Below are 17,077 nucleotides of genomic sequence, written 5' to 3'. Positions count from 1 at the left end.
TGCATTGCTGTCGTAGATGGCGAGATAGTCACGGTATCCGTTCCGCGATTCTCCATGCCAAAGTTCGGAGCACATCACCTATGACACGTTTGCGGCATGTGGATGGGGTGACAATTGGACGAGCCCGGACTTGTCAAGTCCCATCCTGGCACTCACATCATCCTTACCTGTTCTCCTGGTTGTTATGCGTGTGTTCTGGCCCCTCTTTTAGTGGACATGAGTCGTGGTTCCGAGCCTGCTCGGACTTGTGTTCTCGGATTCTGACCGGAAAAGAAGTCGCCCATCTCACGCCGGTTCGGATGAGCGGGGCTGGTAGTCAGCTCCAAGCATACGCTGTAAGCATTCGGCATTCTTCTTCAATCATGGGAAAGGGTGCATGGATCCGAGTAAGGAGGCGCGACTTCGGCACGTTCTCAAACGCGAGCTCATCTAGCCCCTAAGAAAAGTTGTGTGTGAAGCTCGCCATGATCTGGTTATAAAAGACTTCATTGCAGGAGGTAGTTTTAGACTTGCCTTTACCACACTCAATACACACATCAAAATCTCATAACTCTGTAATCACTCTCAGACCACCTTAAACTTCCAATCCCACAAACCTTACCGAATCATGGGTTCCAATGTCGGCCTTGACCTCCGTGGTCTCACCCCTGCCCCCGTCACCCCCTTCAACAAGGACGGCAGCGTAGACTACGACGCCATTCACCGTCTGGGCTCCTGGCTCGACAGCATCTCTGGCGTCAAGGGTCTCGTCGTTCTCGGTCATGCCGGCGAGGGCACCTTCCTGACGCAAGACGAACAACTTGCCGTCATCAAAGCCTTTGTCAAGTCCGTTGACAACCGCATCCCCATCATTGCCGGCATCACGGGAGAAGGCACCGAAGTAGCGGCCCTAGAGGCCAAGCGTGCCCGGGAAGCCGGCGCCTCGGCCGGTCTCTTGTACCCTTCTCACGGCTGGCTCCGCTTCGGCTATCAGCCCGGCGCCCCACAGGACCGGTACAAACGCGTCTTTGAGGTCAGCGGGCTGCCGCTGATCCTGTTCCAATATCCTGACGTAACAAAGGCGACGTACAACTTGCAGACTCTGCTCGATATTTCGGCGCAACCTGGCGTTTTTGCAATGAAGAACGGCGTCCGAAATATGAGACGATGGGACACTGAGATCCCCGTCATCAGAAAGGAGAGGCCGGATCTCCAGATTCTCACCTGCCATGACGAATATCTTTTGCACACCGCCTTTGATGTCGATGGTTTTCTGGTTGGCTACGGCAATATTGCGCCCGAGGCTCTGATTGAGTTGATCAAGGCGGGCAAGGCAAAGGATTACCCCAGAGCGAGAGAGATCCACGACAAGCTGTTGCCAGTGACCAAGGCAGTGTACCATCGAGGATCGCACATGGAGGGCACTGTGGCGCTGAAGCACGCGTTGGTTGCAAGGGGAATCTTGGAGCATGCGACTGTCAGGTCACCTTTGTTGCCTTTGGAGGATGGAGCGGAGAATGAGATTTTCGCAGCTGTCTCTGCAGCTTCGCTCTCACGTGTGAAATAGTTGATGCATATTACTAGGTACCCCAGAAAATGCTGTGTTGGGAAAGTGCCATGGGCTATCATGTACGTACGGTAGAAACTAAAGAATCATTCGTTGTCATTCAGACAACTTTCCACTTCTAGACCCTATCAGTGGGAGTTGAAATCCGCCATGGACGCCCGCGTATTCCAACCATCGATCACCATTGGTGAAACCTGTAAAGGTCTAGCCAGTATTTTGGGAGCAGCTTTGGCAGCTAAGATGATTAGCGAGCTCAGCCCGCTATTAGCTGCTCTTAGGTGTAAGTGGCTTGAGACATCATCCTGATACCTGGTACCTACACTTCATTCCAGTCAAAAAAGCCACCAACATCATCCATAAGGCCATAACCCGGTGCGCTACTCGGCACTCGAGACAGACATTCTGCCCACACCTCAGACACTCAAGTTTCATCGAATTGAATTTGCCAACCGCAGTCTTCATGGCTCTAGAACTTACAGCACACTGATGGGATTCTGATGTTATTGTGCTACGGCATCGGTTCCTTTAAGATGGTCCTATCAGTGGGATAGAGTCGCAATCTCCCCAGGTCTTTTGTCTTGAAGATCGCTATGGTCTAGGCTCAAGCTGTGGCTCTCCAGGCTTGTGTGGCGAAAGCCTAATAGCCAGGAACGGCCAATATGTGTCTTTGTGGCTCTCGATAGCACGAGCCAAGCACATGTCTAGACGCCTTGCACCTCCTCTCGATCCGTGGTCCCCTTTTACCAAACGGCGGGGATTTCTTTCAGACATTCGAGCCCTGAATGTTTCCTTCTAACGCGGGCCGCCCTTTAAGAACCTTATCATTCCATATCCCCTCATTAGTGTGTCCCTGCAAAAAGACATCAGCTGTCTAGTCTTCCTCACAGACGAAGTATGGAGTCTACTAAGGATATTTTGTTCTTTCCCGGAATTTTCTGGGCCACATCCCGATGGACTCAGATCCTTGGGGTCGGGCTTGCGGCGTGGTTGCTCTACGGAACTTTCCTGGCAATCTACAGAGTCACCCTCCACCCGTTAGCAAAATTTCCTGGCCCGAAGTTCGCCGGTGCGACATACTGGTATGAGATATGGTTCGATGTGGTACGCTGGGGAAAGTTCACGCATGAGATCAAACGTCTTCATGAGATTTACGGTTCGTAAACTTCCAACTACATGTGCGTCTTTGAGACTAATAGATGCTGATATCATGTGATGCGTTTAGGTCCTATCGTCCGGATCAACCCAGATGAAGTTCACTGTAATGATCCAGAGTTTGTGGACATTATCTACGCAAATGGAAGTAAAAAGCGTAACAAGTCCAAAATGTTTGTAGAGGGGTTTGCTGCAGAGTGAGTTCACCCCATCCAATACCTCGTTCCACACATGTCAGGTTTGCTAACAGATGGCGTGTAGCTTGAAGAATGTGAGGGACCTTTCTTAGACGGCCCGAAGTCACTCATCAGTCAGCTAATTTTTGTCACCAGGGAGGATTCGGCACAGTTGACCACGCTCATCATCGCCTCCGCAGAGCGGCTGCCAGCAAGTACTTTTCAAGAGCGCAGATTGCCAAGCTGGAGTGGGTGATCCATCAAGATGCTCAACGACTTTGCGACAAGTTCCTTCGGTACCAGGGTCGTGGACCATTCGAAGCCGCGTCGGCGTACAGCTGCTTCACAGCCGACATTGTCAGCGATTACTGCTTCGGACAGCCTTTCGGGTTCCTTCAACAAGCTGATTGGGAGCCCAACTTCAAGGAGGCAGTGTATGCGATGTTGCAGTTGATCCACATCATGAGGCACTTCCCGTGGACGACGTGGTTGATGGAGGCTATACCATTGTGAGTACTGGTGTTCGCATGGCCTCTTGGTGGGTGCTAAAGACGAGCAGGGGCGTTATCAGAAAGCTATCGTCAAAGATGGGAGCGCTTGCTGAGCAGTCCAAGGTGAGAGCTTTCGATGGAAGAATGCAGGTGGACAAGCTGACAAGGGCAGGTAAAAATGCCGGAGATGGTCAGGCAGACTAAGTCAGCATACGAAGCCGGCATCAAGCGCGACCGGACGACGGTGATCCATTCTCTTCTAGAGTCGGACCTGCCGCCTGAAGAGAAGACGATTAAACGACTCACTGGCGAGGCAACGGTGATGCTCGCCGCTGGCACTGAGACGACGGCTTCAGCCCTCAGTGTGTGCACCTATCACTTGCTCCGCAACCCGGACGTCGTTGAGAAGATCAGAGCCGAGCTTCTCTCCGTTACTATGAACCCCAAGGAGATTCCGACCTGGGCCACTCTGGAGAGGCTACCATACTTCAGTGCCTCCATCATGGAGGCATTGCGTATGGGTTATGGTTCCCCGTCGAGATTACCACGGATCGCACCGGACGAGGACTTGATTTACCAAGGCACGTGGACACCTCCAGGTGCCTCATCACCAGTGGAGGTGACGCACGTCATTCCACGAGGCTATGCGAGTGGTATGTCGGCGTGGATCATGCATCACGACGAGAGGGTGTTCCCCGACTCTAATAGATTCCTCCCTGAGAGATGGCTCGATGAAGACGGACAGAGGAGGCGGGGTTTGGAACGGTACCTATTGACATTCTCCAAAGGAAGCCGGCAGTGTTTGGGCATGCAGTAAGTTTCTCACCATTTCTTTGCGGTAGCTCCCCATGATCTGTTATTCGGTCCAAACTTTCTGAGTTTACAGCTGACCGAAAAAGGCTGGCATACTGCGAGCTTCACGTGGCCATTGCTGCCATGACGTTGCGCGTCCTGCCGAAGTTGAGATTGTACGAGACGACAGATGCCGATATAGAGTATGATTATGACCTTGCTGTTGCAATGCCGAAGAAAGGAAGCAAGGGCATCCGTCTGGAGGTGGTGTGAAGACTGCAGCGTTTGCGCCGAAGGCGCCATGGGGCCATAGCTCCTAGGCAAGCTTTGATGAGCAATTGAATGCGAGAAGCTCGTTGTTAAGAACATCCAATAGCGAAAGCTTCCTGGCGCCATGAGGGGATCATCCAAGCTTGAGAGTGACATTGAGTTGATGCCCGCATGTACTTACACGGTGGTCGAACATGGTTCCTGGAAGACATGCTTCATTCTTCCTTAATGCATGCTGAGTTTGGAGTACATCCTTGACCTTAGAAATCTTCGAAGTGATTGTTAAGCAATCTAGATGGGATGATGAGTTCTCCCAGGGACGAGTCAAGTTAAGTGAGTGAGTGAAAGCGAGTGAGTAAACAGGAAGAGAGTGAGAGTAAGAGTGAGAATGAGAGTGAGACCACCGAATTGTCAGTGCGGCGCTTAGGGCCACACTGTGACCACATCTAGCCTAGCGAGCCCCACTCGGTCCCGAGCGCCGCGCCTACCGGGACCGAAGCCAGGGCCATTTGGAACTGAAAATACGGCGAACGGACTCTATCTTCGCCGACACTACCAACACATGGAAGCCTTTGATGATGGGTTTACGGTGTACGGATGGACACACGCACACCTGGATTTGCTTCCACTCATTGCTTCCACTTCGTTCACCATCATTGGATGCTTAGGTAAGACGACGCGCGCGCGAGTATTACCAATGCGCCGCCCAGCCCCCTGACTAAGGCAATCTAACGATCCAAGGATCCAGAGACACCGCCGAAAAAGACAAGTCAAGCCGTCCCCATTTATGATCTCCCACTCTAATTATCTACTACTTTTGCTGGACAATCTAGACCCGATGCGACTCTTGGGAATCAACGATTGGTGAAGCCTATTCATTGGGTCACGACCTTTGCTTCCGGCGCGCGGCATCCCGAGTGGCACAGTACAGAAACAAAGAGCCAAAGTGCCCGTAGACAGCCACTAGGCGCCTATCTGGCCAGTTCTCCGCAATCAATGTAGCAAGAAGCATATGATCCAAAAGAAAAAGGGAAAAAGCATCTTCTGTCCCCGTCTTCCTCAAGAGCGCGCGCTACCTCTGACTAATGCCGTGGCACCCGCCGCGCCGTTGCCTTGACTCGGCCTGGACCCCTGCCTTTACCATGTTGGTTGGTGCATGTTGGAGCCCTGGGCAAGCTCCGGACATTGTCTGACGGCACGGAGTACATCTGCAATAGGGCTTATTCCTACATCTTTTTCATGTAGCATCACAGCCTATGGATACCACTACAGTTAACCCGCTCCATGCGTCTGATCCCAAATCCCAAGTGCCAGAAGAAAAGAGAAGCACACCAAGCTTTACCAAATCCAATTTCGCTTGTCACACGCAAGCTCAGAGCTGAATAATCCGAGCGCCGCTCCGTCTGAAACATTGGATTGGCTCTCAAATGGTTCCATCCAGCGCGAGAGGTACAGGCACACAGGGAAAAGGCCGGGCCGCAGTGCGACTATGCCGGCGTGCGTGCAAGCGTGTGGTACCTCGCATCTTTGGGGATGGGATGGATGAGATGGGAAGGATTGGGCCGAAGCCCAGGGCGTCAGCTAAAAAGTCCCCGGATCCTCTACCTTTGTGCCGATAAAAATCATTCATTATCCTCGCTCCCACCCTTTTCTCGAGACCCTGCGCCTATGCCTTGAGCCCTCTCTTCCTATCGTAGATCTCTTTGTCCAAGCAACTGTGCCCCGTTGGGTGCTCTTTCACAGGTGCCCACTCTCGCACTCCCCCACGGCAGTCCCGTACCGTCAAATCTCAACTCCGGCCCCCAAATACCGGCGACCTTGCTTACTTTCTCCCTTGACTGGGGAACATAATCTCACCTTCATCACCGCCAACCCTTTTTCCTCAACAACATCTCATACCTCTCATCATTCGCTGCCAAGAAAAACAGAACAACCTCACAAAATGGTCAAGCAGGTCGTGATTCTGGGCGCAGGCTACGCAGGCCTCGGCGTCGCCCATAAGCTGCTCAAGTATACCCAGCCCAAGGTCAAGGATCTCAAGGTCATCCTCGTCTCCCCCTCAACCCACCTGTACTGGAACTGCGCCGCCGTGCGCGGTCTTATTCCCGGCGAGTTCTCCGACGACACTCTCTTCAACGAAATCAAGCCCGGCTTCGAAAAGTATCCCCAGGATGCCTTCGAGTTCGTCCTCGGCAAGGCCACCACCTTCGACGCCACATCCAACACAGTGCAGATTGAGACTAAGGAGGGCTTAAAGTCACTTGAGTACGCACAGCTCATCATCGCCACCGGCTCATCCCTCGCCAGCGGCGTCCCCTTCAAGACCATCGGCACCCACGAAGAGACCCTTACCGCATGGCACAACCTCCAGTCCGAGGTCAAGGTCGCAAACTCCATCATCATCTCCGGCGCCGGCACCACGGGCGTCGAAACCGCCGGTGAGCTCGGCCACGCCTACGGCTCTACCAAGCAAATCACACTCATCGTCGAGGGCGACGCGCCGCTCCCCGGCCTCCTGCCCCAGCTCGGCAAGATCGCCGCCAAGAACCTCCAGCAGCTCAAGGTCAAGCTCGTCACCAACGCCCGCGTCACCGAGGCCAACACCTCTGGCGCCCTCAAGTCCATCAAGCTATCCAATGGCGAGACCCTCACCGCGGATCTCTACCTGCCTCTCTTTGGCGTCCGGCCCAACTCCTCCTTCATCCCGGAGCACCTCCTCGATGACAAGGGCAGCCTGAAGCTCAAGCACGACCTCCGTGTCGAGGGCCTCACCAACGTCTGGGGCGTCGGCGACATCGGTAACCTCGAGGCGAAGCAGCTTATGCGCGCCGAGGGCCAGGCGCTGCACCTCGCCGACAACCTCGATGCCGTCCTCACCGGCAATGAGACAAAGGTCAAGGACCTCAAGCTCACGCTTAAGCCCCAGGTGTTTGTGACGATTGGCAAGAAGAAGGCCACCGGCCAATTCAACACGATGAAGCTGCCTGGCTTCATCGTTAGCGCCGCCAAGGCCAAGACCTTCTTCACCGAGAAGGGACCTGGTCTCGTCCAGGGCAAGAACATCGCCAGAGCGTCGATTTGAGGAAGCCTACTTAATTGGGTGAATGATGGATGATGGAGAAAGATTGGTAATGGGTTTGCTTCAGCTTTGATATCCCGGGTTGCGAACCGTCGTTGCATGGCTTATAGTGTGTAAGCACACGGAACTTTTAATCATTGGACATATACCCTTAATATAGTCAAAACACGCAATTGTAGTGTCTTCCAAACCCGTGATTTGTCTATTGATCTCATCTCATCTCATAGCTGACCTAGGCTAGGCACCCATGTCGGGGCAGCCACCTGACAGCAGCCCGATAACAGTCGCATGTATCTAAAGCCTGACTGCCGTCTCCACAACGTCCCTCATAGCATCTTTCATTTCGATGTCAGCACTCTTCTCAGCATCGATCCAAATCCCCATCTCGTGCTCCTCTACATTGACCTGGAAGCCAGCTCCATCTCCTCTGGCAATGACAACAAAATTGAAATGAACCACCGGACGCCTGATCACAACACGCTGGGCAGCCTGGGCAGCCTGGGACGACGGGCCCGCAACAGCATTTTCCACGGTTTCTTTTCCCTTGGCCGACGAATCCTCCACCGTCTCTTCCTGGATGTCGAGGATAGGTGGAAGGCAATTCCAGACATCAATCACTTGAAGAGAGACCGACTCAGCGACCGTCCGGATGATGGCATCTCGAACGGTGGGATCAGCATCTTTCATCTCGCCTCCGGCAATCCCGTGGAGGTTGTCATTATCACGGCCGGGCTTGTTCTTGAGGATCAGAGTCTCGGCTCCGGAGGGTCCACGGCGGACGATGGCGGCGCCTAACATGATCTTGGGACAGGGGATTTGGGCTCGAAGGTCTATCCACGAGAGCAGGTCGCTGCGGGAACAGTCAAGAATGTCCATTCTGGGCAGGTTGATAGTTGAAGTGAGATAATTATTGACTCGTAGTATGTGGAGTATAGTGTCGAGATAGAATTTTCAATGGGAGCTTGTAATGTTTGACTGCTTGGCGGTCGTAAGGTGGGTAAGGACGAGAGGTGAAAAGTAGGATTTCGTGGGACTCATATACCTTCCAGACACTCAAAAACTGGGATATAAGTTCCTGGTCAACCACGCTGCAGCCTGCTTGCCTGGTTGGGAGAAATGGTTTCGTGACTGCCTGTCGTGTTGAAAGAGTACGACAAAGACTCTTTTGGCCTCGATGTAGTCGTGAGACTTCGTAAGGGTTCACATGATAGATGGTAAATCTTCAGTTTAAGAGTACACACCGTTTCAGAACCTAATGAGAGTAGCCAGGATGATGGTACCGTGGCCACCAGTCCGTTCTGGATATTGATAGTCTTGAGACTCATAGGATAAGAGCTTGGCAGTTACAAATAACATGTTTCGTCCCCTTGAAGTGTTACTACAAGCCAGTGACTACTGGAATGTTATAGAGCCGGCCTCAAGTCCTAAGTGACTCTGCCAGCACAATTCCAATCATTATGTCTCAGCTCTTTGATGCTTGCCTGTTTCAAAGCGAAAAAGTAAGTTATCATAATTCTAGTTATCTATCGTATTCCTGATATCGCAACTCTATTCTAACATTTCTTCAGACCAATACGCACCTCACATATGATAATTACTCAACCAGCGCAATACTGGCTCTTGCTTCTAAGCCACGCGCCCCATCTCCACATAATAAACGGCACAATCAGTCCCATCACAAAGACAATACCAGCAAGCAGTACATTGCCCCAGGCAATACCCAACATATCATATAATCTCGGTGCAAACAACGGAAAGCTGAAACCAGCCATCGTCCGCACAAAGGCCGCCGCACCTGCTGCGCTGGCCGCATACCTCTCATACGAGTCGATGACATACGTCTGCACGCACTGAAAAGACAGGATGAGGCCGGCGGCTAAAATCGCTGCGCCGATGTTTGGAACGATCCAGTGGACTTCAAAGTGTGCTGCGATCCCATACAGGAGGAGACCTATGGGGGTGATTATGGCTGTGGGGAACATGAGAGGGATCCTGAACTCTGGACGGCCTGTGTCGTTATTCTGTGCTTTGAGTTTACGATAGACCTGCAATTTGTGAGTTAATGGTATCTAGGTGTTACTGCGAGTGCAACTTCATCTCACCTTATCAATAAGAGGTCCGGATACTTGTAGCCCGATCACGAAGCCAATGCCAAGTGAGATGTAGTTCAGACTAGCTGGCCCGGGCTCCATGTCGTACTGCTCACTCCATACAAAAGGGAACGACGCGAGGCTTGAGATAAGTTAGCTTTCATGCATATTACCATACTGAGAAACTGAAACCTTACACAAGATACATAAGACCATACAGGTATGCCCTGTACACAGCAGTGATCTGCAGTGCTGGCTGAGTAAAAAGCATCCTGAATGGTCTGACAAGATTCTTCCGCAACGTCTGTCCGAAAGTCCTGTCTGGGCGATCAAACTCTGTACGCAGATTCGCGTTACCCGTCTTCTTGCGCAGCATCTTTGCTTTGATTGCCAAAATCTTAGGGGCGTAAGTCTCGGAAAGGAAAAGAAAGGCAAGAATTTGGACGACCGCATCGGCGATGGAGACGGTCCAGAAGATCCAGCGCCAGGAGAGGTACTGTGTCAGATACCCGGCAGCTATAATAGTAAGAAAAAGATGTTCCATAGATGCACCCAAGATGCAGGTAGTAATAACACTCACCGATAGGGCCGACAGCTGGCCCGAGAAATGGGGCCAGACTATAAATGGCAGTCGCAGTGCCTCTCTCTTCGGCTCTCCAGCAATCGCTCAGTACGCCGCCACCAAGCTGAGGATCATGTTAGCAAGAGTTTCCACGCTAGACAGACCAGAGACTTACAGCCTGAGGAGCACTTCCACCAAGGCCGCTGAGGAATCGAAAAGCCAACATCTGTTCTTTTGAAGCAGAGAAGCCGCAGATGGTATTGAAGATCAAGTAAAACATGTTGGCAGACTGAAGCACAACAACACGACCGTACATCTCAGACAATGGAGCAAGAACGAAAGGCCCCACGGCGTACGCGAGGAGAAAGATGGACATGAGGAGATATGTCTCAATGTCAGACTCAACGTCAAAGTCGTCCGCGAGGGTGTCCAGTGCCGGGGCTAACATGGTTGAGGAGACTGGTGATATGAACGTGAAACATGAGACCAAGATGGTTGCCGTCCATTTTTTGTGCCTGGCCCAATTCTTTGGGTTCATTAGGTCGTCAGGCCCAGACCATGTCACCTGGAGGATGGTTAGCTTTCTAAATTCTGGGCTGACAAGTCGGAGTACACAATCCTATAGATGAGGTTTACTTATCACATACCAGGTCTGGGTCTTCAGGATCATCAGGTCTGATACCTTGTGCAGGCTTTTCCTCGAGGGGAATCTCTGCGGAGGGTCCTGCCTGCGCATGGTCATGGGAAAGTAAGTGTGAACGATCGTCATGAGCCGACGTCTCCAGGATAATCCCAGGATGTCTGCAACCAGATTCCTCCACTGGGTTTTGAAGCCAGGGAAATTTGTATGCTGTTCTCTCATACTCTGTGAAAGAAGGTAGTCCTGGACTCCACCCTCGCCATAGGCTAGATCGAGATCGAGTTAAAGTCCTGTGAAGGCTGAAGCCCGTTTCGGAGTCTGCCGATACCGGCTTACGGGGAACGAAGTAGTAGGCATGTGGTTTCGAATCAGACATGATAGAAACTGAATAAAGATGCAGAAGCGAGAGTTGGGAAGCCTTGAAGCGAGTGTGCAAAGTGCGTTATGAACGAATGTTGTGGGTAATTTTGAAAGGTCTGTGTGTATGGTATGAAGCTATAGACCTCCATTTAGCACATTATATGAATTTCCTCAAGACTGAAAAACGAGCGTATCTCGTGAACAAATCTGACAAGCCCAGTCTTCTAGCAACAAGACAACAAGGAAAACAGCACCGCCTCATGCACTCATGATAGCATCGCCCCGGCTCTGGCGTGATGTCCTCGGGCTTAGGAAATCAGCCTTCCCGTAAGCGGCAGAACCAGCCGGGCTCAGGAGGTCACACATCCCTAAATTCGTTCGCCCAAGTTCATCCCGCCAGGTGATGCAACAAGGAAACCCAGCAATGCCAGAGTGTATCTTCAAACCAAGTCGCGGGTGAGAATGACAGCCGAAGCTTTCTTGGCAGTCGATCGGCGGGGTGGGAGTGGGTTCTTGGATTGCTACGTCAACTGTGGCTGATGAGTGCGTTTTTGGAGTAACATTTTTCTAGACTCCGCCCAAGCGACGCCATGAGCCCAAGGATAACCCTGAAAGTAAGTGCAATTCTTATTTATAGCTCAGGTACGGCCGTACGTGATTGGAAGACTATCTTTTAAGACGGGAAACCTTGAGTAGATGTTTCGGGGTCCGTCGTCGGATGAGATACGAGATCTGGGACAACCAATCTGGTCGCGTGCTCACTACTCCTGGCATCACGCCTAGGAATTAGACATCATGATACCACGCATACTAGCCAGTTGAATCTTGAGAGTACACCGTCTAATCGGTTCACCGCAGTTGTCATTCTGCTCTGCCGCTTTCAGAGGCTGTGCCATGATGTAACCTCCGTAGATGTCCTGCTACGCCATGGAAGCCGTTGACAGGTCCTAGCCTTACCTTGTTTCCAGCCATCTCGCGTGAGTTGGTTGCATTCGACAGCCCATCGAGGCAAGGGACACGTGCAGGGCTGAGAGAAGCCATCATGGTCCCTGGCCTTGGGTACGTAAAGATCACACGATCGCATGCCCATTTGCGAAAATACGCACCGGCGGAGCATTTCATCGCCACGGCTCGGCAGCTGGACGCTCGTCACTCCAAGCCAGACTACCCGATGCTGATTATGTTCAAGCTTGAGACCAGAGAGATGGTACCCGAGGGCAAGTCGGAAAGAGCCATTTACAGTTGTGTTAGTTTCGTCTTGTTCAAAGCTTGCTGCGGATCATCATCAGAAGGATATAAAGAGAGCAGATTGCTGTGTCTGAGAATTGCGCTGGGATGGATCAACACCACTGTCAGTTCACATCTTCATCTACGTCACTTACATTCGCTTCTCGCAACCACTTCACTCGCTAACATCATTCGCTTGATTTCAAACAAATGAACTCTGCCCACAACAACATCACGGCAACACCTGATCTTAGAGAGTCATCACCATCTCCCATTGATCTTGCCGAGTCCGCACCCCGAAACATCACTCATCAAGCCGATATGGGTTCTCTTCCTGTTCCAGAGGGCATGAGAGTTCTTGTCTGTCCTTCGGGATTCAAGGGAAGCTTACAGCCAGACGCTGCAGCTGACTGCATCGAAGCGGGCATTCTGGCTGTCATGCCAGAAGCAATCGTCCGCAAGGTTCCCCTTGTCGACGGAGGCGAGGGTTTCACTCGTGCCCTTGTATCGGCGACTGGTGGTACGCTTCACCCAGTCACCGTCACGGGCCCCGTTGGCATTCCGATTGCATCCTTCTTCGGTATCTTGGGTAGCAACAATCCCGATACTCCAAAGACTGCCGTCATCGAAATGGCGGCAGCGGCTGGCCTGAGTCTCGTGCCTACTCATCTTCGCAACCCGGGCCTGACCACAACTTTTGGAGTCGGCGAACTCCTCGCCGCTGCTTTGAGCGCTGGTGCGAAGCGGATCGTCGTCGGATGCGGTGATTCGGGCACCTGTGACGGCGGTGCGGGAATGCTCCAGGCGCTTGGCGCTCGGCTTATTGACGAGGATGGGCATTCGCTTCCCATTGCTGCCGGGGGCGAGTCCCTTCTGCGTTTGAGGAACATTGACCTTGGCGGCATCGACAAGCGTGTGAGGGACGTCACCATCGAGGTCGCCGTCAACTGGAACAACGTGCTCTCTGGCCCCGACGGCGTTGCCAGAGTCTTTGGCGCGCAAAAAGGCGCCAGCGAATTGCAGACAGAACGCCTTTCAGCAGCCATGGAAGTCCTCGCCGTCGTGGCTGGTCGCTTCCTCTGCGACGACAACGTGGGCCTCTCGCCCGGTGGAGGGGCTTCTGGAGGGCTGGGCACCGGTTTACGGCTGGTCGGCGCCAAGCTCCGGCCAAGATATGAGGTGGTGGCGGAGTATGTCGATTTCGATGGCCTCTTCACTGACTGTGACCTGGTGCTCACGGCCGAAGGGGGCATCGACGACCAGACTCCGCGAGGCAAAATTCCCGCAGAGATTGGCGTGCGCGCGAAGAAGCACGGCCTGCCTGTCATCGCAATCGCCGGAACCATAGGGCCAGGAGCGCGGGTCAACTACGACGTCGGGATCGATGCGTACACGTGTATCCTGCAGCGACCATCCACGCTGGACGAGGCCATCCTAGACGCGGAGGTTCTGACGCGCGAGAGCGCCGAGTGCGTCATGCGGATGATTGTCGTGGGCCAGGCGTTGGGGTCCAAGAAGGGCTTGCCCATGGCGCAGCAGCCGGCTTCGACATGGGTTTAGAGATGTTTCTGATTGATTGTTGTTTTGAGTTGCAATGTAGCCAAGACCGTAGATGGGGAGACTGGCACGATTGGATGGGCTTAGTGTACGCCAGTAGGGAACAGGGATGTGATCTAGAGTTTTTTTTGACCGACATGAGAATATGAAAGAATGACCGCTAGCAGCCCTGGAGGAGACAAATTCAAGACTTGGCATGGATCAGAAATTTCTGCTGAGAAGGGAGATGTGACTGGCGGGAGAATGCACCAGCCAAGACGCTTGGTGTGGCGATGCAAGTTGTGAGTTGGCTATCCAGGGGCAAGATTGGAGATCAAGGTAAAGATAGTAGTAGTAAACAGGATTATGTCATGTAAGAATCGGATGATCAACGCGATTTAGGTTTGAAGGGATGTTCATCCGAAAGGCAAGCGAGGCGGGATGGAGGTGAGTGGGAGTTGTCATGTCGTTTTGATGAACCACGGAACGGGACGGAAGCGGCGGCGGGGGGAACCATGAGACGGAGGAAAGAGCCGTTCAAAAGTACGTACCGATAGACTTAGGACCACGATCTCTCACAGAACATGCAGGAGACGGGGTGCAACGTTTGAGGATTGACAGATCTCTTTTGAATCCCAATGAATGCACTTTAGTCTATTCTCGTAAACTTTTGTAACTGTCTAGCTGATCATCTTGATGCGTCCCTCTAGAACTGGTGCAATGACACGGGTCCAGTCGACCGTGAACTCCCCCTCATGCAGAGGGTCACATACCTCAGCCTTTACACCCGCCTTGCTCGCCCATCTAGCGAAGAACTTACGCATAATGAGCATCTCCATGTCAATCTGAGCGACGCTGTCCACTTCGTCCTCGGAATCGGCCTCCTCGTCGGAGTCATCCTTGGGGGGCTTGACGTTTAGGGCATGTCTTTTGACCATCCACTCAGCCCATGACTTTGACTCAACCTTTGGCTTGGGGTCCGACGTGCCCGTCTCCGCCGGCGTCTCCCACATTTTCCGGGGCTCGACCGGGCTGTGGCACTTCTCGGCAACCTTGACCCAGTGTTCGCTGAGGTTCTTCCATTGGCCAACTGTGCGAAGGCTCATAAAATACTGGCGCAACATGGCGGAGATGAGAATGCCGTTCTCTTCGCAAACGATTTCCTCGGCGGTTCCGCCCTCGGGCTCGACGAGCAGGCTGGTAAATCCGTCTACTTTGGTCAGCTAACAATCTGATTGCAGGAAGCTCCATAATTACCTTTCCCTCTGCCCATGTACCCTCGGGTCGCAAGTGTATACTTCTTTTCCGGTTCTATCGGTCCGCCTCCAAGGGTCGCTGCTACGATACGGGAGCCCGCTGGCTTGCTGGGGTCGAACGTGTACTCGATGTTGGATACTTGCGGGAATCGGCCTGATGGGTCAGCAATTTCCAGGGCCTTTGAGAGTAGTATGCTATATGGAGATTACCTTCTTGTGCTGGGTACTGGGAGACGCCGTTCTCCAAGGCATCCCAGAGCTGCTGACCAGTCACTCTGATAAAGATAACGGGATCCTCAAAAGGAAAGCAATTGGTGATATCCCTGACCCTGATCGCACCGGGAGGATAAATCTGGTCGCCACGGATTGTGCCAGCTGCCATCAGGGCACAGTCGGCGTTGTGGTAATGCCTCATGACGTCGCAAACGAAATTCCCCATGTTGCTCTCCTTCATCCGGACGGTGCTGAATCTCGCATCCAACGGTGAGGCTGTCCAGCCTACGGACTTGGCCAGGCTGTGTTTCAGCTTGGAGGTCAGGTCTTCGGTAAGCTTTAGTGTCTCCTGATCTTCCGCGATAGAGGAGACGATGTCGCGCTGCAGAATGTCAAAGTCCCACTTTCCTGAACCGTCCTCCCTTTTCCGAACCTCGATGTAACTAAGCTGTTTAAAGTCGGAGCCGGATCGGAGCACGTGCGTGCCATTGACGAAGCTATGAGCGTAGTAATGGTCGTGTCCGCCCAGGATTATGTCGATGAGACCCTCCGTCTTCTCGGCAAGCTTGTTGTCGTTTGGCTCGCGCTGATGGCTGAGACAGATGATGATGTCGGCACCCTGAGCCCGGAGCTGCGGGACCAGTTCCTTGGCTGTCTCGCTGGCCGACTTGTAGATGATGTTGGGCGGCAAGCTGTTGATCGTTTCTAGCCATTCTCTTTCGCCGAGACCGAGGAGACCGATCTTGATACCATTGGACGATGTGATCATGTGCGTGTGCTTGGCATGTCCGAGAGGTACATTCTCGCCCAGGGCCGGGTCCAGGACATTGGCGAGAAGCCAGGGAAAGTTGCACTTAGCAGTCAAGTGCTCGAATTGCTTGACTCCAAAGTCGAAGTCATGGTTCTGTGAAGCATGTAAGTTCCGAGAAAGCAGCAGTAAAGTTTGAGGCCCACTTACACCAACGCAAGTGCAGTCAACGCCGATCTTGTTGAGCACTGGGACCATGTGCTCACCTGGGGCGCAATGAGTACAAGTGACAGACAAGTGAGACGTGATGGAGATGCGCTGTACCTTTTGTGACTGAACTCTCGAGACTGGGGTTGAAGACATCTCCTGAAAATAGAGTCACTAGCTCGGGCTGGCCCTGGTAGCGTTCGTGGCTTCGGTACTCGTTGACGGCAGTGATGAAGCGAGCAACACCACCCACCGGCTCAGCGCTCGCGGCTTCCAAGTGGTAAACATCGTTGAGGTGGAGAAGACGCAGGGCAACCGGTGCGTTGGAGCCCGAGCTGAAAGTGACGACGGGCTCATCGGGCGCTGGGGTGTTTTTGGGCATGGTGGGTACTATGGAGAGGGAGGGAAATAGAAGTGGTCTAGGAATAGCAATGTAGTCGGAATCAGTCAGAAGACTGATTAAGAATTGCAACGCAAACGAGCGTTGCTCGTGAGCTGGAGCTAAGGATAGTGTGAGTGAGGTAAAGTTAGGTTTTGGAGTGAAGGCGAGGTGCCGTGCCGTCCGTCAACCGTCGTCCTTACGGTGCGGTGAGCTGAGTACTGCGGGGGCGGGGGCGGGGCAGGGGCAGTGAATTGGACCACGATTGATTGGTGCAGGAGCAACGGGGACGCAGGAACCAACCAAAAGAGACAATTACCAATGCCAGGTCAGAGGCACGTGATGCAGTTGCT

At 52.9% G+C, this 17,077-nt stretch overlaps 7 protein-coding genes across 7 annotated transcripts; 4 read left to right on the top strand and 3 right to left on the bottom strand.

Annotated features, from left to right (window-relative positions):
- Positions 1–607: 607 nt before the first annotated feature.
- Positions 608–1,546, top strand: CABS01_14147 (dihydrodipicolinate synthetase; the record flags this gene model as incomplete). The annotated part of the gene is made up of 1 exon (XM_060547487.1): positions 608–1,546. One exon carries the CDS (start codon positions 608–610, stop codon positions 1,544–1,546), a length of 939 nt encoding a protein of 312 aa, XP_060393604.1.
- Positions 1,547–2,440: 894 nt separating this feature from the next.
- Positions 2,441–4,430, top strand: CABS01_14146 (cytochrome P450; the record flags this gene model as incomplete). Its single annotated transcript, XM_060547486.1, has 7 exons — positions 2,441–2,699; positions 2,769–2,895; positions 2,960–2,969; positions 3,031–3,383; positions 3,434–3,488; positions 3,538–4,178; positions 4,265–4,430. The coding sequence occupies 7 exons, from the start codon at positions 2,441–2,443 to the stop codon at positions 4,428–4,430; spliced, it is 1,611 nt and encodes a 536-aa protein (XP_060393603.1).
- A 1,939-nt stretch (positions 4,431–6,369) lies between these two features.
- CABS01_14145 (uncharacterized protein) lies at positions 6,370–7,509 on the top strand (the record flags this gene model as incomplete). The annotated part of the gene is made up of 1 exon (XM_060547485.1): positions 6,370–7,509. The coding sequence occupies one exon, from the start codon at positions 6,370–6,372 to the stop codon at positions 7,507–7,509; it is 1,140 nt and encodes a 379-aa protein (XP_060393602.1).
- Positions 7,510–7,800: 291 nt separating this feature from the next.
- Positions 7,801–8,382, bottom strand: CABS01_14144 (uncharacterized protein; the record flags this gene model as incomplete). Its single annotated transcript, XM_060547484.1, has 1 exon — positions 7,801–8,382. The coding sequence occupies one exon, from the start codon at positions 8,380–8,382 to the stop codon at positions 7,801–7,803; it is 582 nt and encodes a 193-aa protein (XP_060393601.1).
- A 722-nt stretch (positions 8,383–9,104) lies between these two features.
- CABS01_14143 (MFS multidrug transporter) lies at positions 9,105–11,174 on the bottom strand (the record flags this gene model as incomplete). The annotated part of the gene is made up of 6 exons (XM_060547483.1): positions 9,105–9,551; positions 9,609–9,738; positions 9,794–10,112; positions 10,177–10,282; positions 10,334–10,723; positions 10,806–11,174. The coding sequence occupies 6 exons, from the start codon at positions 11,172–11,174 to the stop codon at positions 9,105–9,107; spliced, it is 1,761 nt and encodes a 586-aa protein (XP_060393600.1).
- Positions 11,175–12,595: 1,421 nt separating this feature from the next.
- On the top strand, positions 12,596–13,945 carry CABS01_14142 (glycerate kinase; the record flags this gene model as incomplete). Its single annotated transcript, XM_060547482.1, has 1 exon — positions 12,596–13,945. The coding sequence occupies one exon, from the start codon at positions 12,596–12,598 to the stop codon at positions 13,943–13,945; it is 1,350 nt and encodes a 449-aa protein (XP_060393599.1).
- A 656-nt stretch (positions 13,946–14,601) lies between these two features.
- Positions 14,602–16,727, bottom strand: CABS01_14141 (5'-nucleotidase; the record flags this gene model as incomplete). Its single annotated transcript, XM_060547481.1, has 5 exons — positions 14,602–15,131; positions 15,179–15,331; positions 15,388–16,294; positions 16,349–16,404; positions 16,463–16,727. The coding sequence occupies 5 exons, from the start codon at positions 16,725–16,727 to the stop codon at positions 14,602–14,604; spliced, it is 1,911 nt and encodes a 636-aa protein (XP_060393598.1).
- Positions 16,728–17,077: the final 350 nt, after the last annotated feature.

The sequence above is a fragment of the Colletotrichum abscissum genome (assembly GCF_030869225.1).
Source record: "Colletotrichum abscissum strain IMI 504890 chromosome Unknown Scaffold_51.1, whole genome shotgun sequence".
In the NCBI taxonomy this organism is placed as follows: Eukaryota; Fungi; Ascomycota; class Sordariomycetes; order Glomerellales; family Glomerellaceae; genus Colletotrichum; species Colletotrichum abscissum.
This window is presented reverse-complemented; position numbering and strand designations above follow the sequence as displayed.